General features: G+C 50.0%; 1 protein-coding gene across 1 annotated transcript; it reads left to right on the forward strand.

Annotated features, from left to right (window-relative positions):
- The first annotated feature begins 304 nt into the window (after window positions 1-304).
- On the forward strand, window positions 305-5,913 carry HSP90AB1 (heat shock protein 90 alpha family class B member 1). Its single transcript, XM_069955422.1, has 12 exons — window positions 305-413; window positions 1,539-1,685; window positions 1,766-1,972; window positions 2,053-2,212; window positions 2,354-2,487; window positions 2,744-3,049; window positions 3,330-3,495; window positions 3,610-3,800; window positions 3,967-4,114; window positions 4,193-4,461; window positions 4,892-5,225; window positions 5,455-5,913. The coding sequence occupies exons 2-12, from the start codon at window positions 1,539-1,541 to the stop codon at window positions 5,562-5,564; spliced, it is 2,172 nt and encodes a 723-aa protein (XP_069811523.1). The 5' UTR covers window positions 305-413; the 3' UTR covers window positions 5,565-5,913.
- Window positions 5,914-11,252: the final 5,339 nt, after the last annotated feature.

Consider the following 11,252-nt stretch of genomic DNA (forward strand, 5'->3'; position numbering starts at 1 on the left):
CTGTGTAGTCCTCAGAGGGCATGTTACCAGCGGGTAAGAGCTGAGGGACCAAACAGGTAACAGCAGAGTGGCTATGTAATTCTACAGTGTTTGTCAATATAATATGTGTATAAACATATTCAGTTGCCCCAGGGACCAGGAAACATACAGTATATGGAGGAATGTACAATGAGGGACCTGACACTATACAGCGGTCTATGAGGTAATATTTGGATCTATACCGTGAGGGGCCGGGTGTACATAAAGAGAGGAGGGCGGGAACAGGCAGCACGCGCAGTGGGCGTGTCTCCGAACAGCGGATGGATCCGCTCTGTGCTCCGCCCGCACACTATATAAGCCGCAGGCTGCCGGATCTTCTCCTTTTCCCTCAGCTGCCGGTCTTGTTGTCTCTAGCTCCCGGTCCAGTCTACAAGGTACCGGGCGGTTTCGGACGCTATGTACGATGGGGAGGCGGGCGAGGACATGGGGTGGAGGGTGACGTGATGGTTATCGGGGTGCTGTCCTAGTGTCGGGCGCTGGACGACCGTTTCTCTGGCTCCGCCTCTTAGAATCTTCTGGATTCCGGATAATGGGGGCACGTGGTTGGAGCCGGTGACAAGGACGCCGCCATTTTAACACATGACGTCACTGCAGCTGTCATGTACCCCCCCCCCAAAACTGCGGATTGTGGGGTGGTCGTCATACTGTACAGGGGTGATCTGTGTGTGAGGTACAGGCTATACACCGTGTGGGCTGTACCATTGTGTGGGGGGAGATGCAGGCTGTTCTCTTCTATGGGCGCTGTACCGTTGTGTGTGGGTGTGGACTGTACCATTGTGTAACGGTGGTGGGGGGGGGGGGGGTTATAGGATTTCTGTGCTGCTCTAGGGAACAGGTTTGGTATTGGGATGTTGTAGTGGTCGTGCTTACTGCCTGTTGGGGATGCTGGGAAGGCATACTGGGGGCAGCTGGTGTTGAGTGGGCTCCATGTAGGTGCTCTGTTGTATCAGCTGTGTCCTTAGTGGTCATCCTCTTCATGTGAGGGGTGGGCACAGGAGGTGTTGGGGGGCTTTGTTCAGTGGTCATCCTCTTCCTCCTCCTTAGGGGTGGGGGTCTTTGGTTTTTAGTGGTCATTCTCCTTTCTGCTGTTGAGGTGCTGTGGGGGCAGGAGGTTTTTAGTGGTCATCCTCTTCCTTCCATTGAGGTGGTAAGGGGGCTTTGTCCAGTGGTCATCCCCTTCCTCCTGGTGGGGGTCATCCTCCTTCTGCTGTTGAGGTGCTGTGAGGGGTGGGGGCAGGAGGTGTTTAGTGGTCATCCCCTTCCTCCTGCCATGGAGGGGTGTGTGTGTGTGTGTGTGTGGGGGAGGTTATTTAGTGGTCATCCCCCTTCCTCCTGCCATGGAGGTGTGTGTGTGGGGGGGTTATTTAGTGGTCATCCCCTTCCTCCTAGTGGCATATAGTGGTCATCCTCTGTCCTCCGTGTGGGGGGGGAGGTGGTATCTAGTGGTCATCCTCCTTCCTGCTGTTGAGGTACTCTATTGACTCTGCTGTCCCTTACAGATGCCTGAAGAAGTCCACCATGGCGAGGAGGAGGTGGAGACCTTTGCCTTCCAGGCAGAGATCGCGCAGCTCATGTCCCTCATCATCAACACCTTCTATTCCAACAAGGAAATCTTCCTGCGAGAGTTGATCTCTAACGCCTCTGATGTGAGTGCTGCAGTATGGCGGTGTGGGGGCGGGTGCTGGCGGTTCAGATAGCGGTGTCTGATGCCTTTTCCCTTTTCCAGGCCCTGGATAAGATCCGCTATGAGAGTCTCACAGATCCATGCAAGCTGGACAGCGGCAAAGACCTGAAGATTGACATCATTCCCAACAAGCATGAGCGCACCCTCACCCTTGTGGACACTGGCATTGGCATGACCAAGGCTGATCTCATCAACAACCTGGGCACTATTGCCAAGTCTGGTACCAAAGCCTTCATGGAGGCACTGCAGGTACAGGATCCGTCCGGAGGGCAGGGGGTGTGGGGGCCCAGGGCCACATTCTGAGCTAAGCTGTCCTCTTTTCTCCTCAGGCTGGAGCAGACATCTCTATGATCGGACAGTTTGGTGTTGGGTTCTACTCAGCATATCTGGTGGCAGAGAAGGTCGTGGTTATCACCAAACACAATGATGATGAGCAGTACGCCTGGGAGTCCTCTGCTGGGGGGTCATTCACTGTCAAGATAGACAATGGTGAGCACAGGACTAGCTCATATGGGAGGACTTGGGGCCCTTAAGGGGTTTCCTTAGGTACCAGGCTGTGGCACAGTTGGCAGTAGAGGTTGTTGGGACATGCAGCAGATGGAGTGATACTCAGTCTTGTGCTTCTCTCAGGTGAGCCCATCGGCCGTGGTACCAAAGTCATCCTGCACCTGAAGGAGGATCAGACAGAGTACCTGGAGGAGAAGAGGGTGAAGGAGGTGGTGAAGAAACACTCGCAGTTTATTGGATACCCTATTACCCTCTATGTGAGTACAGTACAGGCACTAAACCCCACAACAAAGGTGCGGGTACTGGCATCATACTGATCTGGAGTACAGCATTGGGGAGACAGTGCGTCTAGTGCCTCCCTGTTGTAAGATCAGCCAGCCTCCTCCATATGAGGTGACCAGTCTTGCTGGTGTTTACTTACTGTAAATACTTCCAGTATTAAGTGTTCAGTTGCCAGGGGAGGGGTCTCATTATTGTGTAAGGAGGGGGCTGACTGTATTAATTGTCCTGCAGCTGGAGAAGGAGCGAGAGAAGGAGATCAGTGATGATGAGGCAGAGGAGGAGGAGAAGGAGGAAGAGAAGAAAGATGAGGCTGAGGAGGACAAGCCCAAGATCGAGGATGTGGGTTCTGATGAGGAGGAAGAAGGCAAAGACAAGAAGAAGAAAACCAGGAAGATCAAAGAGAAATACATTGACCAGGAAGAGCTGAACAAGACCAAACCCATTTGGACCCGCAATCCTGATGACATCAGCCAGGAGGAGTATGGAGAGTTCTATAAGAGCCTGACCAATGACTGGGAGGACCACCTGGCCGTCAAGGTAAAGGGGTGAGGGATGGAGGGCCAGGGGGGGGCGTCTGGGATGGAATCAGTGGATAAAGGGGAGGGGGGGGGGCTTCATGATTTGGTGCAGTGCTCTTAGCACTTTAATATAGAGGGGCAGGGGGCAGTCTGGTATGGGCAGTTCTCGTGGAGGGGTAGTCTTTGGGATGGGGACAATGGATGGGCTGGTAATGACCCAGTTCTCTCAGCACTTCATTGGGGGGGGGTATGTTGGGGCAATCTGGAGGGGCTAGTATTGACACGGTCCTCTTTTTCAGCACTTTTCGGTGGAGGGGCAGCTGGAGTTCCGGGCCCTTCTCTTTATCCCCCGCCGTGCTCCATTCGACCTGTTTGAGAACAAGAAGAAAAAGAACAACATTAAGCTGTACGTGCGCAGAGTCTTCATCATGGACAGCTGCGACGAGCTGATCCCAGAATACCTGAGTAAGTGACCCCCTTCACCAGTTATACACATACAGTATTGTGAACACTGCTCCGGGACGGAGTGGTGTAGTCCCTGCAGCTTCTCTCATGGCTTTCTCTGACATTCTCTGACAGACTTCATCCGAGGTGTGGTGGACTCAGAGGATCTGCCCCTCAACATCTCCAGAGAGATGCTGCAGCAGAGCAAGATCCTGAAGGTGATCCGCAAGAACATTGTGAAGAAGTGTCTGGAGCTCTTCTCTGAGCTGGCTGAGGACAAGGAGAACTACAAGAAGTTTTATGAGGCCTTCTCCAAGAACCTGAAGGTGAGGACTTTGTGTCACTGTCCTCCACTGCTGTGTTCTCTAGCTTTTAAATGTTGGTTGTTTCTGCACACTGGGTACTGCTGCAGAACACTTGCATGTGGGTTAATCATGGATTGTAAGTTTTTGCCAGTGACAGCGGCACATTGATTTAAGCTCTGTCTTCTAGCTTGGAATCCATGAAGACTCCACCAACAGGAAGAAGCTGTCCGAGCTGCTGCGGTATCACACTTCACAGACTGGAGATGAGATGGCATCACTGACAGAGTATGTGTCACGCATGAAGGAGAACCAGAAGAGCATCTATTACATCACAGGTGAGCTCCGGCACAGATGAGGTCACAGCATTGCCCAGCCGTTGTTTACACATTGCTGACCGGCCTTCCATCACACAGGAGAGAGCAAGGAGCAGGTAGCTAACTCTGCCTTCGTGGAGCGCGTGAGGAAGCGTGGCTTTGAGGTGGTCTACATGACTGAACCAATTGACGAGTACTGCGTCCAGCAGCTGAAGGAGTTTGATGGGAAGACTCTGGTGTCTGTCACAAAGGAGGGGCTGGAGCTCCCAGAGGATGAGGACGAGAAGAAGAAAATGGAGGAGAACAAGAACAAGTTTGAGAGTCTGTGCAAACTGATGAAGGAAATCCTGGACAAGAAGGTGGAGAAGGTGAGTAGTGAAATCGAGGGCCCCCTCTAAGTCCCCATAGTAAGACAGATGCCATTGAGATTAAAGGGGTTATCCAGTGCTACAAAAACATGGCCACTTTCAGAGACAACACGACTCTAGTCTCCAGTTCAGTTGCGGTTTGCAATTAAGCTCCATTCACTTCAATGGAACTGAGCAGCAAAACCCCGCCCAAGTTGGAGACGAGTGCTGCTGTTCTTGGAAGAAAATGGCCATGTTTTTGTAGCTCTGGATAACCCCTTCAAGTGGTTTTGAGCAGGGGTCCCTCTGTCCTGTACTAGACACTACATGTGGTCTGTATTATCTTGGTATAAGCTGCTCACAGGGTGCCCCTATTGGCAGTAGTGGGGATGTTCTCTAGAGTGTTGGCTGTTTATCTGGGGCTCTGTGTAACTCGCTGATCTCCTGACAGGTCACAGTTTCCAACCGTCTGGTGTCTTCTCCCTGCTGCATTGTGACCAGCACCTACGGCTGGACGGCCAACATGGAGCGCATCATGAAGGCGCAGGCTCTGCGTGACAACTCCACAATGGGCTACATGATGGCCAAGAAACATCTAGAAATCAACCCAGACCATCCCATCGTGGAGACCCTGCGGCAGAAGGCGGATGCTGACAAGAACGACAAGGCTGTCAAGGATCTGGTGGTACTTCTCTTCGAGACAGCGCTCCTGTCCTCTGGCTTCTCTTTGGACGACCCTCAGACCCATTCCAACAGGATCTACAGGATGATTAAGCTGGGCCTTGGTAAGTTGTCACCACTAGTTGGCCCTGACTAGTGTTTGTACTGGGCCCTATGAGGTCTCTTCTCAGAGGCTGCAGTTCCCAGCATGCCCTTGTAGCTTTTGGGAGCTGTAATTCAGGAACAGCTGGAGCAACCCGGTGCAGTTTGTACATAGGCTTTGTCTTGTTATAGCTGTGGTGTGTGTATAGATGTTAGGCTGGCCTACCCCCTGACCAGTGTCTATCTTCTCAGGCATCGATGATGATGACGCAGTGGTGGAGGAGTCGGCAGCTTCCGTCCCAGATGACATTCCCCCTCTGGAAGGTGATGAGGATGCTTCTCGTATGGAGGAGGTGGATTAGTCTCCCTCGGTGTCTCCCTCAGCCCGGTATCTGCAGCCTGTTTCTGGGGAGCCTCTGGACTGTACACAATCGGGACTCCCCCTCCTGACGTGATAAGGAGGGGGAAGCTTCCAGACAAGTTGCTGCTGCAAGCCCCTCTCCCCCACCCAGGTTACTTGCACTGTGGGAATCTGCTGTACGGCGCTCGTCTCCTATACTGTAGTCCTCCCCGCTTCCCTCACCTCCGGACAGCTTGTCACCCCTCGCCCGTGCAGCGCCCTCAGGAATGTCTTGATCTCTTCTCAGTTGTTGTGAGGATTTTTTTTTATTTTGATTTATGTTATGCAGAATAAAGTCTTTTTACAATGTTTGTGCTGTCCTATGGTGTAATGCTGTAGAGGGTCTCCGAAACAGTCCATGAGCTGTATCTGGATCAGGCTGACTTCTCCCATAGGGTAATGCTGCAGAGCTCTGGCTCATACTGTGACAGAAATTGAGGGGGAGGAGGTCTATGATCTAAAGTCTTCTGGGAGGCACAGCACTGTGTATGGGTAGTGATTACCATGGAGGGGGCACAGCACTGTGTATGGGTAGTGATTACCATGGAGGGGGCACAGTACTGTGTATGGGTAGTGATTACCATGGAGGGGGCACAGCACTGTGTATGGGTAGTGATTACCATGGAGGGGGCACAGCACTGTGTATGGGTAGTGATTACCATGGAGGGGGCACAGCACTGTGTATGGGTAGAGATTACCATGGAGGGGGCACAGTACTGTGTATGGGTAGTGATTACCATAGAGCAGTGATTTTAAACCTTTTTTTCAGACCGTCCAGTCATGACAGCACCACCTGGAGATTGAATGCCATTAGTCCTAATAGGAACAGGAAGCACAAGAGGTTAAAAAGGGCCCCTCCCCACTTCACCCTCAGTGTTTTTCCTGTTCCTATCAGGACATAGCACGGGAGGTCTTACCTCCTTCTGGTCCTGGGGCTGATGGCGGGATCAGTATTGGATGTAGCAGGCAGGCGAGGGCATCTGGCCAAGTCTCCAGCTCTCCTCTGAGGCCTGCACCAGGTCGCGCGGAAGGTGCCTCCTGGTCCCACATTTCCCTGCTGCCGTGCTCCCGGAGTTGGAAGCAGTGGGGAAGGAGAGTTGCGGCTCCAATAGCTAGGCCGCGGGACCACGTGTGTGCTCTCCCCTGACGTCACACGCAGGAACGCGGAGCATTCTGGGACCGGAAGCTCCGCCCCCAAGATGGCGCCGGCCACCGGAAGATCGCTAGGCCGGCGCGGGGTTTCCGGAGGGCGTGTGTGCGCCGGTGGCGCCAATTACAAGCTGGTCTGAGGTCTGAAATCATATATAAGCTAAGACATATGCTCACTCGGTCTCTCTTGCCTCTGTGCTGCTATGGACACCCTACGCTCTGAATCTGTGGAGCAGGCTGCCTCTGCCAGCAGTGTGAGTAGCTGACCCCAAGGGGGGGATTCACTTACTTTACTATTTACTTTTGGTAATGGCTTTTCTTCTCTCCTTAGGGAGACAAGGAGCCACATATGGGGAAATGCGTAATCTGCAAGGACAAGTTGTCTGAAGGATACAATAAGCCCCTTTGCCCAAGATGTACTGCTAATATTGTGAGACAGGAGTCTCCATCCCTGGTGGAGAAACTCCGGAAAGTAAGTAACAGAAGGTGAAAGCCACAGTCTCTGCTGCCCTGGCCAAAGACAGGTCTCAGTCACCTGAGCCACCTCCTAAAAAAACAGACTTATTTCTGATTCCGATTCTGAGGAACAGCCTCTGTCTCCTGGTGACAAATCCGGTGAGGATCAAACCGAAGTTGTCCCTGAAGCATTAGAGGAGCCTAAAAGATAGTACTTTTCGGCTGAGGATACGGATATCCTATTAAATGCTATCAAATACTATGGATATCAAGGAAATTCAGGAGTTCCTATATAAACAAGATGAAATGTTTGCGGGCCTTAAGCCTGAGGAAAAAACGCGTTTTTCCTATTCATAGTAACATCAAAGACATGATTCTAGATGAGTGGCGTGACCCCGAAAAAAGGTAGATTCCTAAGGAATTTAGAGCAAGATTCCCCTTTGAGAATCGGATATCAACCTCTGGTCAGAATCCCCAAAGATTGATATCCAGGAAGCCAAGGTGGTAAAGAAAACCTCCCTTCCTTTCGAGGACGCCTCGCAGCTCAAGGACCCCATAGATAGGAAAATGGATAGTTTGCTGCGCAAAGCATGGGATTCTGCCGCTGCAGCTCTAAATCCTAATATAGCCACTACCAGCGCTGCACTGTCTCTTTGTATGGTTGGAGGAATTAGAGAATCATCTCCGTAATAAGTCCTCTAGAGAAGATTTGTTGAAATCTGTACCTATGCTAAAACTTGACACAGCCTTTCTGGTGGACGTTTCAGCAGAGTCTGTCCGTTTCGCAGCTAAATCTGTAGCCCTTACCAACTCGGCTAGAAGGGCGCTCTGGTTAAAGAGCTGGGAGGGTGATAACCTCTCTAAGACTAAACTATGTGCTATTCCCTTCGAAGGGTCTCTAGTGTTTGGATCTGTACTTGATTCCATCCTGGAAAAGGCTGCGGACAGGAAGAAGGATTTTCCGAAAGAAAAATCATCTAAAGGTAAACAAAATTTTCGTCCCTATAGGCAGTACACCTCCACTTCATACAGAGGAAAAGGGAAATCGGGGCGATGGAGTTACCCCAAGGGCGGCAAAGGGAGAGAGTTTATGCTCAATCCCAAACCCGCTAACAAAAAACAATGACTCGATCCCGGTAGGAGGGAGGCTCTCCCAATTTTCCCATCAGTGGGAGAATATAACATCAAATCCTTTTATACTGACAATTATAGAAAAGGGTTACAAGATAGTTCTCAGACCTTCCTCCTCCAAAATTTTGTACCACCAATCTCAACTCAGACTTACTAAATGACCGTCTGTGGCAAGGCATATCAGAACTTCTCTCGTTGGAGGCTGTTGTTCCAGTACCTCTCTCCCAACAGGGTCTAGGCCATTACTCTCGGTTGTTTCTGGTTCAGAAACCAAATGGAGCTTTCAGGACAATCATAAACCTCAAGCCTCTAAACCGAGTAATAGCCTACAAGAGGTTCAAAATGGAGACTCTAAAAACAGCGATTCCACTAATAACCAAGGGAGCCTGGCTAGCCACAATAGACTTAAAAGACGCCTATTTTCATATTCCTATCGACGAAAGTCACCAGAAATACCTAAGATTTGCTCTGATACACAACAGTACCACTCATCACTTCCAGTTCAGGGCACTCCCATTCGGGATAGCCTCTGCACCCCGGATATTCACAAAGGTGATGGTAGAAGCGATCGCTTATCTCAGGTTAAAAGGTGTGACGATAGTCCCTTACTTAGACGACCTGCTTATTGTTGCACAATCCAAAGAACAGCTGAATGTACACATTACCTTGACCATTTCCTCTCTTCAGGACTTAGGCTGGATCGTGAACGTCCAAAAATCAGATCTAACACCATCCCACAAAAAGAAATTTCTAGGCATGATGTTAGACACAGAGAAACAGACGACCTTTCTTCCCCAGGACAAAGTCCAAACTCTCCTGGACAAATTCAAGAAATTTTCCAGAAAGAAGAAGACAACAATTCGGGAAGCAATGTCCGTCCTCTGTTCCATGACATCATGCATGCCGGTGGTGCCAGAGCCACTCACGCATCCTACAAGCTCAAATCTTAAAGATCTGGGATCGCCGCCAATCGCATCTGGACGCAGAGATGTCGGTGTCAACACAGATAAAGTTGTCAATGAAGTGGTGGGTAAGCGAAAGAAACCTTACAAAAGGTCTCCTCTGGTTTCCTCCACAGCTAGTAACCCTGACGACCGACGCCAGTCAATGGGGTTGGGGAGCACATATACAAGATCTATATCTCCAGGGACAGTGGTCAGAAAGGACAAGCAGATGCTCCTCGAATCTAAGAGCACTGAAGGCGGTATACAAAGCACTAAAAGGTGCAGAACATCTCCTGCACAAAAAAGACGTCAAGGTATACTCCGACAATGCGACTACAGTGGCGTTCATAAATCACCAAGGCGGGACACATCACTCTAAGTACATCTTCAGTCACTGTCAGCAGTCCATGTAAAAGGGACAGACAACACAAAAGCAGACGACCTAAGCCGAGAAAAGATCTTACCAGGGGAATGGAGTCTAAACCAACAGGTATTCCAGAGTCTAACAGAAAAATGGGGAACTCCGGAGGTGGACCTATTCACCACAAAGAAAAACAGGAAGGTGGAAAGGTTCTACTCTTTAAACCTAAAAAAACAATCCGGAGGCGGTGGACGCTCTTATTCAGCTGTGGAATTTCCAGCTAGCTTATGCGTTCCCTCCGTTTCCTCTGTTGGGAAGAGCTCTGCAGAAAATCCTAGCTGCTCACATGCAGGTAATTTTCATAGCGCCAGTCTGGCCAAAAAGAAGTTGGTTTTGTCTCCTGAAAAAACTGGCAATAGAAGGTCTCCTCCTACTGCCACAAAGGGAAGATCTTCTCGTCCAGGGTCCTCTAAATCATCAAGGGATTCAGCAACTTCACCTGGCGGCTTGGTTACTGAGAAGTCCGTCTTAGCTCGCAAGAGACTTTCACCAAGAGTTATTGACCCCATGCTAGGTAGCAAAAAAGATGTTACCTCCACCATTTACTTAAAATACTGGAAAAAATTCTGCTCATGGTGTGGCGAGACTCCTCCTGACCCCTGTAAACCGGACATTCCACAAATATTGGATTTCCTGCAACAAGGACTAGACAAAGGGCTTTCCCTCAGCACACTCAAAGTCCAGGTGTCTGCTCTGGGTTGTTTCTTCGATTCACCAATTGCTGAGCATAGGTGGATTAAAAGATTTTTCTGGGCAGTGTCGAGATTAAAACCTAAAATCTCAAACCTTACTCCTCCCTGGGACTTAAACCTAGTCCTTCAGGCCCTAACTCAAAAACCCTTTGAGCCTTTGCAGGAACTATCCACTAAATTTTTTGACACTAAAAAACGTTTTTTTTTAGTCGCCATAACATCTGCGAAAAGAGTCTGTGAAATTCAAGCACTCTCCACAGAAGAACCGTTCCTTACGATCCTAGATGATAGAACTGTACTGAAAACTAAACCCGTCTTTTCTTCCTAAGGTGGTCTCAAATTTTCACAGGTCACAAGATATCATCCTGCCTTCTTTCTGTGATCCTCCTAAAAATGACAAGGAAATTCGTTTTCATGCCTTAGATGTTCGCAGGCAGTTCTTGCGTATCTCCAAAATACCAAAGACTGGAGAACAGACGCTAATCTGTTTCTCCAATTCCAAGGCCCCAATAGAGGCAAGAAAGCTTCAAAGGCATCCATAGCAAGATGGATGAAGTCTGCAGTCTCAGAGGCATATAAGGCCTCAAACAAAGAAGTACCAAAAGCTCTAAAAGCTCACTCTACCCGAGCTATGTCTGTCTCCTGGGCAGAGAAATCTGCGGCATCACTCGAGCAGATTTGCAGAGCGGCTACATGGTCATCCCCTCATACCTTCTACCGGCACTACAAGCTGAATGTGGCCACGTCCCAGGACCTAGCGTTCGGACGGAAAGTGCTACAGACTGTGCTGTCCATCATGACAGCACCCGCTCATTACCCACCCTTGTTATGTTTAGTATGATACTTGTGTTTGAATA

This window comes from Dendropsophus ebraccatus, chromosome 15 (genome assembly GCF_027789765.1).
Source record: "Dendropsophus ebraccatus isolate aDenEbr1 chromosome 15, aDenEbr1.pat, whole genome shotgun sequence".
Classification (NCBI taxonomy): Eukaryota; Metazoa; Chordata; class Amphibia; order Anura; family Hylidae; genus Dendropsophus; species Dendropsophus ebraccatus.

Coding starts and splice junctions, on each gene's coding strand:
- HSP90AB1 (XM_069955422.1), top strand. CDS start 1,539: ATGCCTGAAGAAGTCCACCATGGCGAGGAGGAGGTGGAGACCTTTGCC. Junction 2,488..2,743: donor GATACCCTATTACCCTCTAT/GTGAGTACAGTA, acceptor ATTGTCCTGCAG/CTGGAGAAGGAGCGAGAGAA. Junction 3,050..3,329: donor AGGACCACCTGGCCGTCAAG/GTAAAGGGGTGA, acceptor CCTCTTTTTCAG/CACTTTTCGGTGGAGGGGCA.